General features: G+C 39.2%; 2 protein-coding genes across 6 annotated transcripts in view; one reads left to right on the forward strand and one right to left on the reverse strand.

Annotated features, from left to right (window-relative positions):
* The window catches only part of SUPT3H (SPT3 homolog, SAGA and STAGA complex component), a 252,745-nt gene extending 235,922 nt beyond the window's left edge, over positions 1-16,823 (reverse strand). Inside the window, exons 1-2 of the mRNA XM_057375428.1 lie at positions 16,485-16,823; positions 6,103-6,197 (exon numbers count right to left, since the gene is read on the reverse strand). Of these exons, the coding sequence (XP_057231411.1) occupies positions 6,103-6,197 (95 nt within the window). The 5' untranslated portion in view covers positions 16,485-16,823. The remainder of the gene's footprint in view (positions 1-6,102; positions 6,198-16,484) is intronic.
* RUNX2 (RUNX family transcription factor 2) overlaps positions 1-24,744 on the forward strand; it is a 215,908-nt gene that overhangs the window by 22,743 nt on the left and 168,421 nt on the right. The window lies entirely within an intron of this gene.

Consider the following 24,744-nt stretch of genomic DNA (forward strand, 5'->3'; position numbering starts at 1 on the left):
ATGATACCTTAAAGCAATCTGTCAAAACCTGAAACCAGAAAGTTTCAGGAATCTAAGCTCAAAATCCTGGAACCATATATCTTAAAATATTTCAATTCAAAACAAAATTTTGAACACAGGAAGCTTGAGAAGCTGTATGCAATTCAGAACAAACTGAGTAAAACTGAGCACAGAGTAACCTTAGAGAAACTGTTCTCATACTTAGCAAAACTGATTTCACAAATGAACTGCAAAACTTACATTAACTTTGAACTGACAAGAGAAAAATAAAGTACTAGTAGAGCAGAAACATAAGATACGCATAACCCAGACTAATGCTAAACTTCAGCTAATTTTGTTTATAGAAAAACCTGTTACCCAGATTAATATCTCCAGTCTTCCCTCACAAAAACATCCTTCTCGTGTTTCTCTTTCAGGCTGAGTACAAATGTAAGTTTTAAATTAGTCACAGAAATGTTCCTTCATATACATGTCTGTATAGACACTCAACAATTTCTTTGCTCTGTGTGCGGGTACTACTCCATATGTTAATTAAGATCCTCCATCACCTCTTGCTCTTTTGTAAGCAGGGACAGGATATTCAGCAACAACAAAGAGAAAGAAGCAAGAGATAAAATGAGTGTATTTCAGATTGCTTGACACTAATAAGGTCAAGTTCAGGTTGTATTTGAAGCGAACTCCGCTACTAAAAGGTAAAATGAAAYTGCAGTATTACAAAAGGGAGGTCTAAAATAACTACACTTTAAATACAGTACAGAAATGTGGAAGTCTGAAAAATGAATTTTCAAATAGCTTCTTTAAACTCACTCCATTTCAGCTCTTACATCTTTTATTACCAGCTCTGCAAACCCTATCAGGCCTCCTCAGCAAAATCTGTTGAGCTAAGTGCGGTGCAAAGAAGAGACTCTGCCTTTAAAAGCTTAAAAATACCACATCCGCATCACAAAAAGCTGTAGTAATTTCTCTAATGAATTTCCTTCCTGTATTCCATCCTACCTATAAAAGGAAAACTTCGTTCTGTCCCTAGTTCTCTCATACCACTTTTGCCTCATGTATTTAATGAGGTAGACAGAAAACAGCCACACATGATCTGATAACCACGTACCACATCTGCTGCAACTGCCCTTCTGTCATCTCAACTCAAAGGGGGAAAAGTGCTTTTTGCATGTTTGCAGGGAAGGATTTCAGCACAGTAGGCTAAACTGWTTATTTATTTTTAAACAGTGCAATCTCAGCACAATTCTGGGTTCAACTATGGTAAACAAGTATGGGACAGAATAGAGAAATTCTTTACAGTCCCAAATTACAGTTTGGTTAACCAAAGCGCTCCCTCAGCCAGGTCATTACTGATGTTTTCTTCCACCATCATTCCAAACGAACTATCCAAAGTCAGATGATTTTACTGATCAACTTCAAAGCAAAGATGGATAAACATACAACCAAAAGAAGCCATAAGGTAACAGCCACAGCAGGGTTGTGCAAGTGCTACCATATCTCATCATACAGTAATATATGAATAAATTAATACTGATACTCAGCTCAAGCACACAGTCATTCCATGCTAAATAAATTCTGGACCATTTTATTAAAAACAATCATCTAGACTGTCTATTCAGCATAATTTCCCAGTCTCTATAATCATTTACTTGTTTCAAGTAGAATCAAGGTCTGCATAAGCTCAGCATTCCATGAAACGTAAGACATAGGAAAAAGAACACTCTAAAAACTCTCTTTCCTGGGGAAGAACTGAACCTGGCATAAGGTGTAACCTCGTGAGGAACCTGGCATGAGGAAAACGGCAGTGCCCATATTTTTATCTTCCTCACAGGGTGAGTCAAGCTGACACATGTAGGTGTAAAGTAAAAAAATAAAATAGTAAAATCACAAAATAATCCAGGACATAATTAAACAAATGCAAACTGGACTTAGCAGCAACAAAACCCATTGTCACAAAGAAACGTAAAAAAAGCCATCTTCATTTTGAAGGTTAACAAAATTAGATRTTTATCAACAACCAAGTAGCCAGCTGCCTCTAGGTCAAATATTCAACAGTAAATCAACAGTAAATTATGTCCTGTAAACAGCATGAAATGCAGATTGTGCATTATTTTTTTAGTTAGAATGTTATGTGACGCAGAGTGTTTGGGTGTTTATGATAATTATTGGATTAACACACAAACACAAGGCAATCTAGCAAAGCACAGCTCCTGAATCACAGTTTCTTTACTGTTACATGCAGTGGGCATTTCTTCAGCACTGAGCAACAAGTTCCCTGAACTTTCTAACTCATCGGAAAACACTATTTTAGYATACATAAGCACTGTTGTTATCAAACACAATTTTCATTTCTGCTATGAAAATAAATTTAGCATCAAATACAACAAGAAATCAGTGAGATCTTCCAGGGATTCAGTGTKGAACAAACTGTAATCCAACTCAAGTCAGCAGAGGTTATCCAAACACATTGGCGGGAGAATAGATCAGTTCAGAGACAATAATTCCTGTTCTTTCCTTTCACATACAAAGATTAAAAACGATATTTTTTAAGATGTTGTCATCTCAGAATGGATGAGAAATACTAAATAAGTAGAATCCCTAGAGATAACTTATTTGATCGACAAGTTTGCAAGGTTGCAACATGCAGATCATGCTGTATATAGGGAAAAAAAAATACCTCGCAGAGTTTGCAAGTCTGAAATAAAAGTATGCTCATTTCAGATGCTCCTTGAGTGACCAGAGGTCTAGAACCAGTCTTTACTAGCCAGTCTAAACTGGGAAATATTACTGACAATATTACAAAGTCATTCAAATGCCTTAGTAACAGAGAACAAGTAAACATCCCCACAGTGAGGGAGAGAGGTTCAAAAAGGCTTAATGAAATGAAGGTTTAAGAAGTAGCYCCAATTCTTACGCATTCTCTCCCATAATTTGCTAAATGTTATAAAAGAAAAAAAATGTATTATAAATAATATATTAATAACAATAATAACAAGGGAATGGGAAGAATTTATGAGTATCTCTATTACACACTAACACAACAATGAAGTATATCAGAGGTGACTGTAAGCTACAAGCTGTAGGCAGTTGAGTAAGAACTGCATTTGAAATACCAGAACAAATTTTCATTGTCTGGAAAGGCACAATTAATTAGGAGCAGTATTAAATTTGATATTATAGCAATTGACATTATTGTTTTAATATTAACTACTCTAAAAGTAGTAGATAACCAGAAAGACTTAAATAAACCCAGTTAAAACATTGCATTCTTCACTACTTCCACCATTAAAATTTATCCTTATAACCTTGTATTATCAAATTTTGATTTTTGGTGTGAAACCTACCACAAGATCTAATTAAGAAGCTTCAGATCACAATAACAATATTTTTTAAACAGCTAAAATAGCTTTGAGAAATCAAGACATTTTACTAGGGAGGGGATAAAATTCTCTCTTTATAGCTGCAAATTGCTCAACTTAAGTTTTTAGACTGCCAGGGTTTCCAGAAATTCASTCTATAAGTAGTACTTATATTAGAAAATAGATGATCTCTACCAAATGATGACTTTTAATGGCTACTGTGAAATCAGAGTGGTTGTGAATCTACTRGGCAGAACTGTAATTTAAGTGCAACCCACCTAACATGAGCAGCTAGTTTGGAAACACGCCGTAGATCAGCTAAACAATGTTAAGTAAAACAAACTTCAGCAAAATGCACTAGATGTGCTGGAAACTTTTAAAAATTACTATCACCTACTGCTATATATTCCATGGTACCATAATAAAAAAATCCAAATACAAATAAAYGATGTGGGACTCAAAGTAAGCTCTACATAGAACTTTGGTCTTTTAAATAAGCATAAAATAAATATGAGATCATTCCAAGGACTTAAGAATTAAAAGCCAAATATAACCATGCAAAAGGTAGTGCACTGTAAATTGACTGGTGTTATGAGAAAGAACCATTCCTCTTAAGGTAATCAGTATATTAAGCACTATCACCAATTACGAAGTACTATTAAGCCATCATACAAACACTAAAATTTCTTCAAATCCAAAGACATAGCTAAAATATTCTTAATGGAAAAACAGAATCATTTCGTTAGCAAAATATGAAAAACTTGTACACACTTTAAGACAGCTTTTCTTGCAGTATTTTATTATTTCAGGGCTCCTGTACATTTTCTGCCTTCACTTCAGTGCTGCACATTACACACYAATCAAAGATACCGCCTTCAGACCATGAGATATTCTCACCCAGAAACTTCCAGATTGTACTGGGTTACAAAAGGATTTTATATTCTATTTCAAAAATACAGTTTCTCTGTGTTCCTTCTGCCTTTTAAACACCTAAAATCCAGCAGCCCATTTTTAACATCAACACAACTACCACATGACATTCTGGATTTGCACTAAATGCCTCTATATGACTTGTTTCTCACAAGTTCATCCTCTCTCTGTACACATTTTGTTGAGAAAGGCAGGGCAAGTTGAAATTACTCTTCATGTTACTCCATGAAAACCAYAGCAAACAGATCACCCTTCTCCATCCCACAATAACAAACTAGGCAGAGATAGCCTCTACTTTCTTTTCTTTAAGATTTTACCTTTTTTGCACTGTTCTGCTCCAGTCTTTACTATTTCCCAGGATCTTAAGATGTCAGCAAGAATTTGTTATAAATTGTCTAAATGGGAGAATCCGTAACTTCCTAAATCACATAGTTTATAAAAAAATGTCAGCTTCTGTCAGAGCACAGAACGTTCTTTTAAAGGCATAACTTCATTTAATRGYCCTGGCCAAAGGAAACAGTTGTCCTTTTTTTCTGCACGGTTCATCCCTGGCACTCTATCATTTTCAAAAGTCTCTTCTTTYTTTTTCCCAGCAAACAATAAAARTTTAAGTTTCARTGTGCTCACTGCAGTCARRGAATTTCCTCAGTTCCTACTAGTTTAATGAAGCTGTGAAATATGTTACTCTGGAGCACAGATGATCTGTTTGCACAGCTTTCAAAGGATAACTGCACCAGTTCTGAAGCAAAAGGAAAATGTCTATTCCTTCCATTTATATGGCCAACAATAACTTCTACATTCTGACAGAATCATGTGTACACTGGCGGGGAAGGGGAGTTTCAAAACACTTTATCAGGAAGTTCACAATCCAATAAAACKCAGGCTCCCCAGATACTGATCCAAACTGATGCACAGGATTTGACTCTGAAGTTCAGGGCTGCTGTTTTGTTTTTTAAACCTAGTTACAGATCTTTTTCTCAACCAAAARCAACAGTTTTTTCAGCACAGAAGACCTTAATAGATGTGAACAATAAGCAWACAGTATTCTCTTGAAGGAGAGCAGTTACATTTTTCTATCCAAAGGGAACTCAATACAGCAGAACATTGGGTTTGTAACATCATATTCATCTACTTTAGAAGATTCAATGCACAAGAAAAGAATCATTATTTTATTTACATTACACTGAAAAATACTGCAGTGGAAGGTATCCCATGCTCCACCTAACAACCCAGTGATCTGCTAACAGCAACACAGCTTTACTCTCACCACAAAATTGGAAAATCACATCATATCACAGCATAGAACTGAGTTTCTTAGAATTAGCATTCATTTGAAAGAATAAGCAAATTATTTTTTTAACAACTTTTACCTCCTGTCTGACGAACCCCAGTTATTTACAAGCATTCTGTATTATAATTTCATCAACGTTATTAAGATTCCTGAGATCAATCTCTCTGTATTAGCACTGAAGGACATCAATATAAAGTATTTATTTTAAAAAGTATATATGACAGCTGGAAGCTTAACTTTCTTTGATGAAAGGATGAGAAACATAGCCCTCTAAAAACTTCTACAGTATATATTAAAAATGCATTTCTTTACTCAGCAGCATTTACTCTCCTTTCAGTAGAGGATGTGGTTTTTATTTAATYAAGTCATCTCAATGCTTTACAAGTCAGAAGTAAAACACTACCAGCTCCATCACTAATATCTGCTCTTCTTTCCCCCRTCACCCTTATTCACATATTCTACAAAATCAGCTGAAAGACAAATACTCAATGCAGATACTRTCAGGTATTTTGACTCATTACTCACATCATACTCTGCAGTTCAGGTGTAAAGCTTGTTGATTTTCTTCCACTGCTTGAAGAGACAACCGAGGACATAGGGCTGGCCACAGTGCTGCTCATCTGGGTAAACAAAGAAATAACAGCACTTAGAATACTTGTACTTCATTTTCAAGAGAGCACATGTATGCTTCACACTGGGTATTTAAAAGGAAGAAAAGCCATTTGGAGTAGCATTGGCAGGTAAAGGTTCTGCAAGCAAAAAAGAAGCCTATGTGAGGCACTAGAAAATTCAAGAGTTGATGTTTACTGTAACCCGAGCATTGGAAGCAAGCACTAATTCTGAAATATCATTTAGAAGTGCCAGAAGAAAAGCATTAAGGTAAAAACACCACAATTCTGGCATAGAATAAATGGCATTCAGAGGCACCAGAATCTCTGCTGCTTTATCATCCTGCTGTATTCCTGCATATCCTAACCACCAGCATTTCACATCTGTACCATCTCCAACGAGGCTCAGAGAAGTAAAAGAGATTCTCACAAAATGCCAGATAAAACCTGATGAGCACAAATATCAGAAACTTTTTTTTTACAAAACATCCCCTTTAAGCACACCCATTACTTAAATGCTTCAAACAGAAATTCATTAGAAAGAGTGAGACCTCATCACCATCGTGACACTCATAGCACTTGAAGGTACTATCTTTATATGAAGTATTTTACAGCTTTGCTATATAGCTTTCTCATTCAGAAACTCCAAACGAAACACAGGACAATTTTACTTATTCTATGAAGTAATTAACACATCTAAATTTTCCTCTTTAATCGTATGCAAGTCAAATGGCTTTGAACTATTTAATTTTACAAAAATAACTTAAATTACCAAAAAGCTGACTAAGTAAAATTTAATTATGGAAAACTATAAATATGTATAAATATGTAAAAGGGAGTTTCTTTTTTCCCTTCCCAAATACTAAAAGAAAACTGCTTACTGTGTAAGTCCCCTGCTAAACAGCATATATTCCCATATTATTTCTTAGTCTTCTGGCTTGTTGCATGCTAGTAACCATTGAGCTGTACTGCTCATTTCTTGCACTATTAGAAGTAGCAATGGTAATGACAGTAAAAGCTGTATGTTGATGTAGTTTCGTTGTGCTGCAAAAGAACCCCCTACCTTCCTTCATTTTGAAATTCAAATATTGTTTTCTAGAACAGAAACCTACTCTACCACTTGCCAGGGCCACCTGTTCCAATGCTTGACTACCCTTTCTGTGAAAAGCTTTTCCCAATATCTWAACCTCCCTTGGCAAAACTTGAGGCTGTTTCCCCTTGTCCTATGGCTTCCAACAACGGAGAAGAGCCTGACTCTCATCAGGCTGCACCCTCCTGTCAGGGAGTTGCAAAGAGTGAGAAGGTGCCCCTCAAGCCTCCTTTTCTCCAGGATGAGGCCCTCAAGCTCCCTCAGCTACTTCTCATCCAACTTGTGCTCCAGACCCTTCCCCAGCTTTGTTTCCCTTTTCTGGGCACGCTCCAGCCCCGCAGTGCCTCTCTTGCCCTGAGGAGCCCAAAACTGGACACAGCACTCCAGGTGTGGCCACAGCACTGCCCAGGACAGGGGGACAATCACTGCCTGGCCCAACTGGCCACATCATGGCTGGTACAAGCCAGGTGCTGTTGGCCYTCTTGCCCACCTGAGCACACCTGGCTCATGTYCAGCTGCTGTCACCAGCCCTYCCAGGTCCTTTTCCACTGAGCAGCTTTCCAGTCACTCTGCCCCAGTCTGTAGCACTGCACAAGGTTATTGTGACTTAAGTATTGGACCCGTCACTTTGACTTGTTGAACCTCATACAGCTCACTTTGGTCAACTGATCCAGCCTGTCCGGACCCCTTTGTACCGCCTTCCTATCCCACCCAACTCGGTGTCGTAAGTTTAACTTTTTTATTAATGCTTTCATGTAGATTTTCAGACTTCAGTTTATCTTCAGGCAGAGTCTAATTTAGGTCCCCATCCTGCAAGCACTTATGCACATGTGTAACTTGAAGCACAAGTCTGCTCCCACTCAAGTCTGATTTTAATCACAAGTAGTTACACACAAAGCTAAAGTGTTGTCAGGAACCTGCCATAATCAGCAGTTACCAGAGTCATCTAACCTAAACAGTCAAATTAGAGAATTAAAAAAAGAAAAAAAAAAAAAAAACAAGTAAAAACCCTCTGTAACAAAGAAATATGACAGTATTTATAGGAAAGCTCTGTGCATCTATGAAAGAGTGTGAAGAGGAAACTTCCACTGTGGCTACCTTAGTAGAAATAGCCTAAATAGTCCAAAATTTCTGTATATTTTATTGTTCATCATTTGACTGGAATTAATTATGATCAATTTTAGTAGCTACATAAATATATCCAATACTACAGTACCAATATTCCTAAATAGAGAATTAACAGTGTATTCATTAAAAACTTAATAATATTCAAAATTCTAAGATGTTTATTTTTTAATTTAGGGGTTTTTTAACTATTACATCACTTGAAGCATGTAATTATTTTCTTTGAACATCTGTGACAGACGTGGTGCTTTATCCATGAGGTTCTGTTCTGCTAATTTATGAAGCATTCTCTCAAAATTCCCAAAAACCATGGGCCCCAATTCCACAGCTGCCTCCTCACAGCCTAATATCTGTTATTCATTTATGTCCTATTCTGGAGAGAATTCTTTCCTAGATTCCTGTCCTCCAAGTGGACAAGAGCAATTTAATTTACAAAACTTGAAGGGMTGTACATCTCAGTGGTTTGAGAGCTGAAAGCTTATCAGCCACTGCTTCACTAAAAACTTGGATCTTCCTATTGCAATGAAATGATTTAACTTTCAAATCAAGCAGGTGTACAGCATTTTCTTGACATAAAAAACCAACAGCTTGTCAGGCTTCATCAGACCCTTTACAATAATTACTTCCACAGCCCACATTTTGTTTGATGGTTTAGATAATTAACTTCTTTACACATCAAAGTCCCATCCTCCGTATGTTCTATTTCCTTTCTTCCGGACATTAAAAAAAAAAAAAAAGAAAGAAAAAAAAAAAAAAGAAAAAAAGAGATCATTCAAAAGCAGAAGCACTCTCAAATCAATTTTCTTCAATAAGTACAGCTATCACAGAACCAAAAAGCCTACAGTGATCTTCAATGGGTCGATACACTGTATTTGTTTTAGCTCCAAACTGAAATGCAGCTGTTTGCCATATTTCACAAAATGTACTCAGATGTTCAGATCAGGTCACAGATTATTTCAATGTGGTGCATTTTAATCATGAACTCTAGAAAGAAGATAACTTCTGATTAACACTATTTGGACTAGTAATTACAAGTTCCTATCCAAGTAGGTCCAGTTTTTATAAATTCTTTTCTCATACGTAAAACCCTGCAATCAAATGTGTAGTAAAAAAAGACAYATTAAGAGGTATATATGATCATTAATATAAATGTTTAAAAGCATCTACTGTAATCTCTGTGCCTTCTACATTGAAGAGTCATAACAGAAAACACTTGTTCCATATGGATCAGCAGAACAAAAGTTATCAGTTGAGGGAAACAAATTTTAAGTAATTTCTCATCAGGTTCAGGCCCATCCTTCTCACTACAGTAAGATACCTGGGCAGATTTCTGTTTCAAAGCCTTCCTTCACATCCATATCCACTCTGAAATTACCAAGCAGTATTAACTTACACTGACTTTTCTACAATCAATAAGTGATCTGTATACCTCATGTATTTATTCAAGATCCAGCTGAGAGACATAAACATTGGAATTCCACTGCGCTAAAACTTCAATTTCATGTAAGGGTTATACATTTAGGCAATATCCCATACTATATGAAAAATATAAATGTATATATATATAAAAAAAACATATCACAGAATTATTTGGGTTAGAAGGCAACTTAAAACACATCTCAATCCAACCCCCTCCCATGGGCAGGGACACTTTCCATCCGAGCAGCTTGCTCAGGGCCCTGTCCAACATGGCCTTGAACACTTCCAGGGATGGGGCTGACACAGCTCCTCTGTTCCAGTGACTCACCACCCTCACAACAAAGAACTTCTTCTCTTTATCTAATCTAAACCTCCCTGCTTCCAGCTTAAAGCCATTCCCCCTTGTCCCATCACTGCACACCCTATCCAGCTCTCTTGTAGCCCTTTYAGGTCCTGGAAGGTGCTGTGAGGTYTCCCCTTCTCCAGGCTGAACACCAGAGACTCAGTCAAGTCTTGAAATACTACTCAGATACTTTCACCAATCGCCACCACCAAAATGTCACATGAAGATCTAAGAGAAAAGTCCATCCAAAGAGTCACTACACAACAGTTCTYGAATAGACTTTGTGACACCTGATCTAAACTCACTTAGGAAAAGCAAGTGTTAATAGGAGTACAGTTTTCACTTCACCRAAAAGAAAAATTACATAAGTCTACACTGGGTCAGTTTAAAACAAAAGTGGATTGGCAGAGATACTCTCTGATGTCTCTGTTAGAGGCTAAAGAAGGTGCAGAATTACCAAAAACAGAGCATCCCTCCTAAAATTTTTACACTGAATAACACAGAGTAGAAGTTACCCTTATAATGATTTAATTCATCAAGCATACATCTAATGKGGTTATCACAGTCTTTTCATAAATACATTTTGCATATAACCTGAAACCATGCAAAAATTTAAAGACTGATAAATTTTCATTTATATAAACTCAAACAAAACCAGAAGGAAATAAAAGCCAATATAACTATGAATTAACACAAAACTAAAATTAATGCTTTTGTTTTCACAYCCTCTGCTTCAGAATAATTAGATTAACTAGTCTGTTACCACTGAGTATTTCATGGTCTCACCAGCTGACAAGAGGGTATAGGATAACAGTCTTCTAGGACTGGAGATGTAAGAACTTAATTAACTACAGGAAACACAGATTTTTGTTACTGCACTTCTTTAAAAAAAAAAAAAAAACACGCCCATAACCCTGCTGAACATATGCAAGGCTGGCTTTTTGAGTGTATGATCAAAACTATAGAAAAATAAGTTTTAAAAACACCCAAACAATAACCCATAACCAAATGCAAAAGTACATTTATTTTTTTGCTTAGCACCCACTCTTCCAGGAGCACAGAATAACTGAAAATTAAAACACTAAGTGTTAAATCTTAAAGTACTCCTGAGCTGTTCAGGCAGGCTGGAAGTAGAAACACTCTGAAGGGTCTCATATAAGCACACTGCATGTGTGATCTAGGATTTACAAGAAAGTAAGGACTGATAGTATACAAGAAAATAMTTTATCATCCTCTAACCTGTTCAAGTTAAAAACTATCAGCTTTTTGTGCAACAATTAAGAAATGTTTTCTCTTCCAGGCAAGAGGATGAGTAACTTCCATATTCCCTAAGCACRGCATGTTAAAAAGCCAAGCAGATAAAGCAAATGCACAAACTTTCAGGGAACAGTCAGACCAAACACAGGATTAGAAGCAATCTGTGGGCAGGCAGACACATCTGCACCAGGTCTGCACACAAGAATACTGTTCAAAGCTCCGGCTGCAATCTCAGCTTTCTTTCATTTTTAATTAATGAACAAAGTATCACAAAGCAGAATGCRTGCACATTCATTCCAAGGATAACATTACATCTGCTGCTGCTGCTTCCATTTATTACTTGATAGGCCAGATTCTTAGGGTAGTTTTATTTTAAACTGAATACCAGAAAGAAAAATTCATCTTATAGCTGTCAATGTACAGCCCAGCTTTCACCACCCAGACAAATAAGCATCTCATCTTTAACCATGACACTCTCTTGGAACAGAAYATGCTTGGAAAGCCCACATGAACACAAGGGATACAACTGAACATCATTTGCCCCTCTCCATTTAAAAGGCAATTCAGTCATTCATTCCCATGTACAAGTTAGAGAAGAAACATGCCTGGCTGGTAACAGGTTAAACAATTTATCTAATACATGTAGGCATAGATTYCAATCCAAAGAGTAAGATACATCCTAACAATTTTATCTTTAGAACTGTATTGTTCAACATCCCTGAATATAAAATAACCCTTCACATTCATTTCTACATCTCATATAGTATCTTTGTGCATTGCTTTTACTGGAGACCCTACATGAGTGTAGTAAACACAGAAAAGTCACTAAAGCAACCTCAAACTAAAATAAAACCTTCTGACTCGGCTGTGTGTAACAACTGCTGTRTTTTACTCCAAATGACTCTGCATGTCCTCATATTTGAAGCTATTATGTGTCCATCCCCAAGTAAGACATGACAGTTACTTTAAGCCTCTTCTGAAAYAGACCACAGAACGGTCTGGACTACTGAAAGAATTCTAATACACAGATGTGACTGTTTTATTTGAGACTGGGAAATATAGAGAATAATTTTACACAAGAGCTCTGCCTCCACATCTGGAGATGTTTACTAACACTTCCCAGAGTTTCTAACTCCAGTCTAATCAGAGCTCTGTCCTTCCCCAGAAGTGATGCATTTATTCTTAACATAGACACAGGCAAAATGAATCTAATATTTACGCCCACTTCCCTCTGAACTGAGCGTGCACTTTTTTGCAAAGCTTTGTGTCACATTAGGCAATTAATAGCACTAAAAATTAAGCATAAATTAATTTTTCTTTCCTTCCTAAAAATGCTTTAAGAAAACAGTGTAAAGACCAAACAACCTGAAATAAGAGCAAAGCTTCTACACCTTCCAGAATCTGACTCCTATAACCATGAATTTATTTCAACTAGCAATTGTTTTTTCTTAATATATTCATATTGAWCTTTCTATACCAATTACTTAACAATTGTATAGAAATGCAATTCAGCAGTCATGACCTTCCTGTGGGAACCACTGACAATCTTCAGTGAAGCAAACATAAGGTATGCTCACAAGCGTGGTGATAAAAAAAAAAGCTTCAAGTCATCAGGGACTTGCATACTTGATTACAGCATGCATGGATGAACAGGCCCTAAATCGTGACTTGCTCAGTATTTCTCTTTCTCTGATGAGTAAAACATTCCTATATTAATATACAGAGGTGAAGTTAGCTCTGTCAATATGTCTTACTGCTCATTGGCCAACAAAAACTCCATAAGTGAGCATGGGTCCCAATCTCCCTTTAGTTCCATTTAAAGTAACTTATTTTTTAAGGTTTCACTAGCACAGGTAGGTTTTCTGTGAGGTATAACCAAGTCACCATTAGCTTTAAACTGTGTTTTCCTTAGTATAACTTCTCTCTCTAAACCTTCACCTGCTTTCCTCTCCTTTCAAAATGGCATCTTCCCATCCTATTACACTGATTACATCAATCCTTCCCCACTCASATCACCCTGAGCTGTGTTTGGTTCACTATTTGAAATACAATTTAAATAATTTCATAGTACAGTTCCACCCTGACCTTAATTGAATATTCTGGCATATCAGGAGTACCATCAACTTATGGCATCAACATGTGCATCTAAAATTTCTCATCAAGAATGAACAGCCAAAYACATAGCAAAGATTATWAAAAAAAAATCCCTCCAATTTGTTTGGAGCTGYTCCTCTTTCAGAAATCAGTGCTTGCCACCCTAAGTTTTAATTCTATGGAGCACAAAATGTCTACTTTCCTTATTCATCTACACAACACCTAATACAAGGAAAACTACAGGAAAAATAACCATGGCTTTAATATAAGTTAGAAGCATAAAAATTAGCTCCTTAAAACGAGGTCTAACAGTATCTCAGTAACATTCAGGCCACCCCAACCCCTTTTAGAGATCTCACAGTCACAGATGATGTCCAGTAAATTCCTGGTAAAATGCATTCTTGTTTAATCAAAAACACAGATTTTTCCAGGTACACCTCAATACTGACTTAACTCTTCCTAGCATCGCTCACGTAAAAAAGAACAACTACTAACAGAGCTCTTCAGTGTTTAGTACTTTTAAAAATCATACAATTGAGTGGCATTTTAACTAAACAAGCCTACATTTCAGCAACAGCCAATTGGAAAGCACCTCTTCCTAACAAGCTCTTGGCCTCTTTTTTTCCATTACTGCTACTTCTGTGATGGTTTAAGGAGCTGTGTGAACCAGAAACTTTGTAGTTGACTCCGCAAAAGTCTGATTGTAATTAAACGTAATACTTCAAACATATGCAAAATACAGGGCTARAGAAAAGCCAAAGATTTATAAATAGAAATTTCACCTGTGATAGCTTGCAAAAGAACACTTACTAAGATTACTTAAAATTAATAACGACTCTACRTCGCAGACGCCAAGTATTTGAAACACAGATTACAGATCAAATCAATACCATTTTGAGCACCTTTGACAGGCAGTTTTTTTGATCAGCTCCAGATAAGCTCATAACTGAGTCATCACTGCCTGGTTCCATGAGAACACGGGCCTAACTAGTTTCCTTTTCTTTACATGCTTGTGTATCTACACCTTTGGATATTTCACAACTGCAACAAGAGCATTAACTCAATTAGTTTCTATGGTATAATTACACCGCCGGGGGTTTGGCCTCACGCCTTAGAACAGCCTTGCAGTCATGACCTAGAAAGACACTGTCTAGCTGGTCTCACTGCTCCAGGGCATCACATCAGAACAGCARTAACAACGTGAACAATGTTCAGTGYTGATCTACATTGGTCTATGTAGGCAATTCTTAAAACACTTGTAGCTTGCTAAATTACAGCTTGCTTACACTGACAAGTTACTAATTGACTAATCAACTCTCAAACAGCTCCATTCTATGCAACTCAGAATTGAGCCCAGGAGAGTAATTTGGTTGGTTATGACAGTCAGAGGCTCTAAGGTTACTGAATCCTGTTAAATCCTTAAGCAATGTCTTCGAAGCCATATATTTAAAAATCACAAATTAAATGCCACTAGAGGATTTGTTTACTTCTCAGAGAGCCAACTTTGAGTTTTTACTCCTAGAGTTTTAGCATAGTCTGGTTAAGACCTCAAGGTTTTCTTCAGAATCATCACAGCTAAGAAGAWCTTTATCTAACTGAAAACTGACTTTTTTTAACTTTCACAAGCAGAGATGCAGCTTTCAAAAAAACCTAAATTTATCCTGTTACAGTTGGAAATGCTACTTTTACCATGAACATTCCCACCTAGACAGCAACAATACACAGGAGAAAAAGGAACCAAAATAAAACAAAATGTGATTTGTATATTAGTAACATGCAAATAGGAGTTTGYATGAAGGCCATCGAAGTTAACAAAAGCACTGAGTCTGCCTTCCACACCACTTGGATCTGGCCAACAATGAAGAAAGATATGCAAAAAGGGAGAGAGGGTGGGTGCACTGCATCCTGCCAAGTAAGCACTGCGGCCTTACGCCAAAGGGAAAGCAAGGCCTGTACCAAGAAAGAGAATGATGTGGGAGTTACATCAAAGACTTCAAAAGAAAATTTTAGCGTAACCCCAACACTGCTGCAAACCTTGAAACAGATTAGCTTGTAGGAAATCAAACATCTCACAATAAATCATTAACACTAATGCCATACTTAAACTTGCATTGTCCGCAACATCAGGTTCCTGCCCCCRTTTCACAAACACACTAATACTTATTTTGCATATATATTGTGCTTTGCAGTCATTGACTGCAAATCATCCATTTGTGTAATTTCTAGGAACTTAGAAAGAGTTGATCTGTACACAGGAAGCATAAAAATATTCTAAGTGGAAAAATCACAGCTAACACAGAGAAACATTCATCTGGGATGTCTGCCCTACGTTTTCAGCATTTACCAAATTTCTGTAAGGACTAATAATTTCTATAAGGAACACTACAGACCTTAGGTGAACATTCGGCCATAGCAGGATACCAACAAGTTAGGTAATCAATGTATGTATCCAAAATTTCTCATCAAGAATGAACAGCCAAACRCATAGGATTCTAATGAAGGAGTACCACAGATTCCAGTTAGGGAATCACCATGCCTGTCTGGCAAAACAAAATCCATGTCCTCCAGAAAAAATTTACAACCTAGTCACATTTCACAACATCATGGTGACACCAAGAAACTAACAACACCCACAATAGCATACTCCAGGCCAAAGCCTGGCTGCTGCCACATAATTTTAAGAACATTAAAAAAAAAAAAAAAAAAAAAAAAAAAAGTCTTATGAACACGTTATAGATTAGTTGCAAGACGACAAACCGCAGGGCAGCAGGGTCTAATGTTAACACTGAAGGCCACCATAAAACCCCGCGCCCCCGGGCCCCCCCGCGCCTCCGCCCCGCAGGTACCGCGGGCAGGAACCGCCCCGTTAATGCTCCTCAAGGCCCCAACAACGAGCAGCCTCACTAAGTTAATTAACAGCAACACACTCTCTAATTGCGTGCCCTCTCTGGTGACTCACTCAAAGGCTCACCCCGGGGATGGATGGATGGATGGATGAATGAGGAGGAGGTTGAGATGTGCAGGGGAGGAAGGATGGAAGGAGAGTGGGAGCAGCTTGTGGTGCCCGGTCCCCCCACCCCGTGTGCGGACAGCCGAGAGGGGGAAGCGAGGGGCAAGCACTGAACCTCGGTCCTTCCCCTCCACGCGCTGCCTGGACCGAGGCGAGAAACGAGGGGGACGAAAAAGCAGCGGCRGCTTCGCGCTGTTCCCCCCGCCCGCCACCGCCGCCACGGCCGCTGAGGGAGGGGGGGTAAGATGGCGCCGCCCGCGCCGGGGAGGAGCCGGTTCCGCCACAGCGGCCGCCCCGCGGTGGAGGCGGGGGCGGTGGCACCTCCCAGGGCGCGGGGAGGAGCCGGGCTGAGGCGGGGCTGCCGCCGCTTCCTCCCGCCCCCGCCGTTCCCTCAGACGGCGGCTCGCTGAATGACCGGTAATTAATGCGGACGCGTGTCTCCAAGGCGTGTGCCATGAGGATATTGCCCGTGTCTGTGCGGTACTGCCCCGCGACAGGTCGAGGAGAAGTGGCCATAAAGTGAAACACAGCAAGTTCCACTTCGACATGAGGAAGAACTTCTTTACATTGAGGGTGGCAGAGCACTGGAACAGCTGCCCAGGGATTTCGTGCATTTCTCCCTCTCTGGAGATGTTCCAATCGCGCCTGGATGCTTTCCTGTGTCAGCTCCTCCAGGTGACCCTTGGCAGGGGAGTTGGGCTGGATGGTCTCCAAATGTCCCTTCCAACGCTAACAATTCTGTGATTTTGTGAATCACACACAATCAGGTTGGAAAAGACCCCTGAGATCATCGAGTCCCACCTAAGACCGATCACTATCTTGTCAATCAGTCCATGTCCCTCAGTGCCACATCCCRTCTTTCCTTGAACACCTCCAGGGATGGTGTTGCAGGTGCTGCCTGAGGGGCCATGGCCACCTTTTCCTTCTCCCTCACTGCGAGGTATTGCCGGAGGGCAGCAGGAAGGGGCTCCAGGACTGCTGTGAGTCCAAAAAGCCAGGGGATTTTGGGGAGGGAGAGCTGGATCTCCCTGCAGCAGGGAAGTGTGGGCGTGCACAGGTGTCTGGCCACAGCACAGGTGCCAGCACATCTCATCTGTGAAGCCACAGCCTTGTACAGGTGTTCAAACGTAGCACAGTGCAAAGAGCAGCGACCTGGGCTTGCTTTCAGCCTTGGAAATACCAGTGGATCCTTACTACAGCCATACCCAGCTGTACTGCCCCAGCCATGACATCAATGGTTCAAAGTTGAGCCAGGGAGGTTTAGGCTGGGCATGAGGCAGCATCTCTTTACTGAGAGGGTGGTCAGACACTGGATCAGGCTTATGGAGGGGTGGTTGGTGCTCTGCTCCTCTCAGTGTAAGAGGCATTGGAACAATSTCATTATGCTTTAACTTTGGTCATGCTGTAAGTTTGGATCAGCCGTGACATGGTCAGGMAGTTGGASTGGATGATTGTTGTAGGTCCCTTCTGTCTGAAATATTCYGTTCTGTGCTGTGCTGGTTCAATGCATTGACATGGTTACATCCACATGTCTTCCTCTGATTCCTGGCTTTCCTCTTCCTAAATCCTGCCAGCTCAACAGGTTGATGGAGAGGGATGTGACTAGGCAAGCTGGAGCTTCCTTTCCTTCCTTTTGTTCCTTTCCTTCCTTTCCTTCCTTTCATTCCTTTCATTCCTTTCCTTCCTTTTAATCTTTCCTTTCTCCTTTCAACCTTTTGTTCCTTCAACACCTCCTAATAGTAGGTTTCTGTGAGTTTAGTTTGGTCATTCTGCTCATCACATGCAGGTTTGTCAGAAGACAGGCTGAGGTGTGCCATGGTATAAAGTAGAACTAMTAAGTGGGACCAACAGAGGTAAATGGAATAATCCTTAAAGCTTTGGAAAAAACCTTACTTTTCTCAAAAGTGGGGGAGGGGGGTGTGAAACTTCAAAAGTTATACTCTGTCTTTTACTTTGCCCTTCTTAGTCCCTTTTTAATTCAAATTCCTGCCTACACACTGAGCAGGATTCATATCATTTTTACTAGGATTCATTCTAAGAAACTAGCAGCTTAGAGACTTCATCATTTGATGTAAGTCCTTGCATTTTACTTCTTTGAGGGGCTGGATAAGGAAAGGAGGAAGAACAAAGCTCTGGCAACCCCTGCAATGATCTTAACACTCTAAGGGCCCTCTGAATTCCAGTTTATTAGAAAGTCCTCTTATTTTCTTATTCCCTTAGCTCACTTCTGCTACCCTTAATTTTGTTTTTTTTTTGGTTTTTTTTTTTTGCTACCACTCACTCCCCATCCTTCTTTCTACTTCATATAAACACTCTGTCAGTCCCCTCTGCATTGCTTCCTCCCTGTTCCCACCTCCCACATCAGCTTCAGAAGRGGTGATTCTGCAGCTCGCTGCCAAGTGCTGCCAGCCCCTCTCCCTTCTGCTGCTGCTGCTTACGATTATGAAAGTAAAGCTGATACCAGCCCGAGCACTGACAGCAACAGGGCAAAACACCAAGATATTATCCCGGAGAATGAGAGGCCTCACGCTGCTGATTCTTGCCTGCACAGCAAAGTATTAAGTCTTTGCTGCAAGGACGATGGCCTGAGCTGTTCCTTCCTGTTACACATTTTAAAATATCTGGGCAACCCCAGCCAAAGCAGGATTATCGATAGGCATTTTCCCAGCCAAAAGGAGAATCAAAACATTCTGTCAAGTTATGAAAGGTACTGCAGAAAAACTTGCGGCGGCTCAGGTTTTTAGCCAAATTCTGTGATTTGTCAAAACCTTGCATTAAACTGAGGGAGGCAAGGCAGCATATTGTTGACATTTCTATGCRTATCTTTATACATCTCAGAATTGGTAGGACAGACTAATAAAAAAMCAGAAAAAATAGAGAAGTTACTATGCCAGTTCCAAATGGTAATTTTAATACCAGAGTTACTGGGATAATATGGTTGAGCATGTCCAGTGTGAGCTACATAACTTCCAGGAGCTTGGATAGAGGCAGTGTGACTTGGTGAGGTGCCTGAAAAAGCACTGACAGAAACATTTCCTGACAAACTGTGTTGCTGTGCAGAACCCCTTCGCCTGCAGTGAGAGGTTACCAGTTCACAAGGGGTTGAAGTTACTGCCCAATGATGAGCTGGGTTGATGAAAGAATATTCACCCTGTTGCCACTTCTATAGGTGATAACTCCTGGCAGAATAATTGAACAAGACAGATACCTACTGGCTATGAAATCTGAAGTTAGTACAAAAAATTATACTAGAAGACAGGAGGAAAGAGGACTGAGGTATCCTTTCTAGTATATTTCTAGCTGATAAAAGTGCAGAGGCACTTCTTGAGTCTGAATTCTTACAATACTTACAGAGAGGGAAAAAAAAACCCTGATCAAGTTTTTGTTATGTATTATACAAAACCAAAAAAGGGCACATACAAAACTGTTTCCCCTTCTCAGGTCACCTTTCAGRWCATGAGGTCATTATAAACTGTCTCAGCACTTTTACAAACTGGAGTCTGCTCAAACCATAATGCTTACAAAGTTTCACTTTGAATAGGCCTGATTTTCTCTGTCATTTGTTTTCACTTTTTATTTCTCTGCAGAACATAAAAAGTCAGAAAAAGATTTTATTTTCCCCCTACATAGCGTATAATTTACATCAATCATCCCAGGAGGTCAGTACCACTGGGGTGTCATTTAAATACAATGAATATAAAGTAATGAAGCTCTTGCTGGAGTGGATGGCCACAATTCTCAGAGAGAGAGAGAGTTTCCAAAGCATGTGGAGAAAACACAACGGGAGACCGAGTGAATTCATCACACCACAAAAATGTCTCCATCCTGTCGACAAAGTCATTAAAGGAAAATGAACCATTGTTACTCTAGACGCTTGCATTCCTTCRGCATAATAACCTCAGTATAGAAGCATTGGGGCAAAGAGAATTTGCACACACAGGAGAAAAAAAAATTCGTTCTATTAAAAAAAAAWAAAAATTCCAGATTATGTAATGAAAGAAATCCTCCATGCTCCAAAGAGGAGACRGAGCCTCTGCAGAAGCCACAACTTATGCAGTGGTACAGGGCGGTTTCTTTTCCTCCTGCCAACAAGTCAAAGTAAATGCCAACCCAGACAATTTTTTCAGATAACCCACAAATTATGTTCTCCTTTAATTACATGGATGTTTCTACCCTTTGCTGATCCATAGCCATCCTGGGTTTTAAGATCCCTTGTTGAGATTTCCCCAGTGCCATTTCCCTTTTCATATTAATTTACTTCCAATATTTTTTTTKGTCTCCACTAAAGCAATATGTGAGGAATGCAGGGATTAGAAAATTTTGCTGTGTTCATTTTTATTTATTGTTTTGGCAAAAGGTGTCCAAATAAGAGCAACTGTCACAGGCATATAGTAAATCACAGCATATACCAGTTTATGAAAATATATTTTACTTCTGTGGGTCTCYGTCAAGGAAATACAACTTTAAAGGAAACCACCATGCAACCCCTGGTCAAAAAACGTAGCTTTAGAGACCTGCAGCAGAAATCTCTCCCTTTATTATAAATTATTCCATGGTGTGGCAAAAGCCTCTTCACCATACTAATTAAAACTGAAACATGCTAATTAAATTACCACCTTTAATTGTCAGAACCATATAGGAATGTAATGRATAGATTATTTTTTTTTATTTTTTTAGTACAAAAGGACTACCTTGATTTAAGCAAATACTGAAAGGGAAATCTGTTCTTATTTTTAGTAACTTCACAGGAATAGGGAGCCTAATAAAAAGAGAGCAGAACTACTGAGGAAACATATGCCAGCAAAAAACTAGATCATACCTGTTAATTACAACAAATATGCTCACAGACAACAGTAAGAATGCTATTTATCCATCATTTACAGCCACTGAAGTGCAGGGAAAGGAATTGGTTTGCTGGCAAATGCCCCAATTAATTGGGCGTGCTATTTATTAGGGCACTGATTAAAGTGTACTCTGCAATATAATAGTTGAGTATGAAGTTGCCAACTCTTATTCACTCCTGGCTCATAGGGATGAAAGCAGGAGGGTAGACTAGCACAATATGAAAATAATTATGTATTCCATGCCAAAATGGATTTGAGACAATTCCAATGCCTGGAAATTAAAGACCTGGAGAGCCAGAATTAGGTAGCACCGTGATCTTATGGACAGAACTTTGTGTTGTGTAATCCAGTTGTGACCAAGACCTTCAATCTGTAGCAGCCATTTTCCACATGTATTAACACTCCTCTCAGAAGCCAACCCCACAGGCACGCCCTTAAGTAAGCAGCATATGAATTAAAAATAAAACAAGATAAAAACAAAGTTTTGTTCCTGACTGATCTGTATCAATGCACTTGAAGAAAAACTACTTCAGTGGGGGCCTTTTKCTAGTCACTGACTCCTCCAGCCTGTTCAATCAGCTGCTCTGAGATTATGCCTTAAATAGTCCTTTTTTGCTGTGCCCTTTTCAAAACCATGGCTTCCACAAATGAGGCTGGGAGTTTCTACACAAGATCAAGGAAGCTTATGCTAATTATTGTATGTGTTATCTGAAGTAATGCTTGAGGTTTGATCTCAACCAAGATAACCACCAGAGCAAACCAAAATAATGATTTGTACCAGCAAAGAATTTCTTGGTCCTGGATCACTCTTTACTCACCTTGCTAGWGCTGAGGCAAGATCTGGGTAGAAGGCCAAACTGGCCATGATTATTAATGAATTTAACAAGTCCACGCATGCTTCTGTTTGTACCTTCTTCCCACAGGGATCACAGGATTTTGGCAACATCTTGCATTGCACCTGTATAGCCAGATATTCAAGGGTGACCTCTATGGTTAGAGAGCTCCAACCAAAAGGCTCTAAAAACAGAAAGTGAGCTTTGGTACAGAGTCTTTCTTATGAAGCTGACTGCACCCAAAAAAACATGCAGCTTTGAAAAGAGCACTCTGGCAGCATGCTGGATATCCTTGTCACCTAAAAATGAGAGCAGTRAAGAGCAGACAAAGCTCCAGCTCTCCCAAGCAAAGGAAAGAGCCAACACTTAGTAGCCAGAGACTCCTCCGCTACTCCAAAGTAGCATTTTTGGCTCAGGGTCCAAATGGATCCCAAGGAACTCCCTGAAGCACAACATCAGAAGAGACTCATCAGCCCATCACTCTGGCTGTCCTGCMTGCCAGCATTTCACTGAAACCACTTCACTGCACAAAATGCACAAAAAAAACCAGAGTAGCTTAAGCCTGACTGAACCAGAAGCATTGTGATTACCCTAAAACCAGGATGTGTTCTGGCAACTACAACATTAGGAGTAGGTTTTATTGGAAACCCTGTCCCTATGGTCAGTGCAGGCAAGAAACCAGTTCCTTCAAAGGCAGACATCTATGTTTGGCCATTGGACTTAATCTGTAGAAGCCACTGACTTCATTTGTGAGGGCTGAGCTCAGTTATCCATGTCAAGTCCTATAGCCTGCGTTGTCTCCCTCCATCTGCCTTTTCAACATACACCTCACATAGGTCCTGACTCAGATGTGGCAGCTCCATGGTGATTTCTTTGGTAGCCCAAGGCAGCTGTAATGGAATTGGARGCTTAATTTTAGGCAAGTGAATTGAGCCTTAGGTTGTTATTGAGTATCATGGGAGCTTAAACTGTTAGCATAAATATAAACACTTACTTTTAGACAACCAAATTTAGGTGCCTGAACCTGGAACTCAGCTCTTCTCYGGCTGTCATTTTTCCAAGGAAAATAGCAGTTATATATAGTTACTTTTCACTTACATTAGATATACAAATTGGAGYATGATGTTGCTTGAGGAATGCTTACAGGTTTCTGAATCCTTTGTATCCTTAGCAAAAACACATCTGGGTCATTTGCCACGGAGAACAGGTGGGATCAGGTCAACTATTTCCAAATTACATGGTTAGGTTTTTATGGACTCCAGTCATAAGCCTTTGGAAGATAAGTGAGAATTAGCCRGAGCACTGAGCTTTCCTCTGCAGAAAAAAATATAAGGAAGGGRTATTAGTTCTTTCTGGATTGCATATTCATATAATGAAAGTTTCCAGAATCAGTCCATTCAAAACAGTAATTTCTTGAAATGTAGGAATAGTGCCAGCAATTTGCATCAAATTACTACTGGACTGCAGAATAAATAACATCAGCCCCAGGTTGCTAAAGATTTAATTTCCTTAATGTTCTGAAACAAATTCATGTTATTTGACCATGCAGARCGGGTAGAATGCTGAGTTTGTGGTTCCCCAACACTTCTTATTTCTCAGGGTGGGTGCCCAGTGGTGGTAATCTGTGTRCATTAGATATGAGATACAAATATATCAGAGAAGCTTTTTTTTTTCCTCTCTGAATAAATATTTAAATATTTAGGGCCAAATTCCATTGCTAAACATATGAACACAGCTCTCTTTGAGCTCATTGGACTGGTGCATGTGTATCTAAGGGCAGAACTTGGCCCTTAGGTTTTAGGTTTTAGCACCAAGCTTCCAGTGTAAAATAACTTGTGATCTGTAACACACAGGAAAGCAGCAAGACCTAGTTTTAAAGGAAGGGTACAATTACATATTTCCATCTTTCTTTTGGATAAGAAGTACTGCCTTCAACAGAGCCCCTGAGAATATTCTTACCTCTTCCCCAGACAGTCTTCCTTTTGTAAAAGGTGCTTCTCTGGCAGCTTTTGGTCATTCCTGTAGCTGGGAAGCAGAGCAGGATACTTTTTCATTTCTTTGCAACTTCTCTCCAATTTTCATTCTGCCAGTTTCAACGGAGTATCATGATGGAAAATACAGAGCTATTTTAAAAATACACTTAGACTAATGACTTAGATACGGTTTTTAAATTATGAAGAAACCAGGATGTTTTTTAGACTATAGGCAGTGTGTTCAGATCAGCCAAAAGACATACCCAGTATCTTTCCAATGTGCCAATATTACAGCTGGGACCAGCYAAAGCATTTTAATTGGGAATTGTCTACAGAGTGCCATTACAGAGCTCTTTAATCTGGAGGTATTCTTTCCCTATGCTTGCTACCTCTTTTATCCCTCCTTTTAAAAGTATTTGTAAAGTATTTAGATGTTTGAGTGTTGATTTTATTTTTTAAGGCTCACATTCATCTAATAGCCAGGGCCAGGAAAGACACTGACTGCATGGTACTTGTGCAATAATGTGTAAATGCCTCAGGACATGCGGCGTGATAGAAACCTGTAGCAATG

Source organism: Malurus melanocephalus, unplaced genomic scaffold (assembly GCF_030028575.1).
Source record: "Malurus melanocephalus ecotype Western Australia unplaced genomic scaffold, MMel_1.1 scaffold_249, whole genome shotgun sequence".
In the NCBI taxonomy this organism is placed as follows: Eukaryota; Metazoa; Chordata; class Aves; order Passeriformes; family Maluridae; genus Malurus; species Malurus melanocephalus.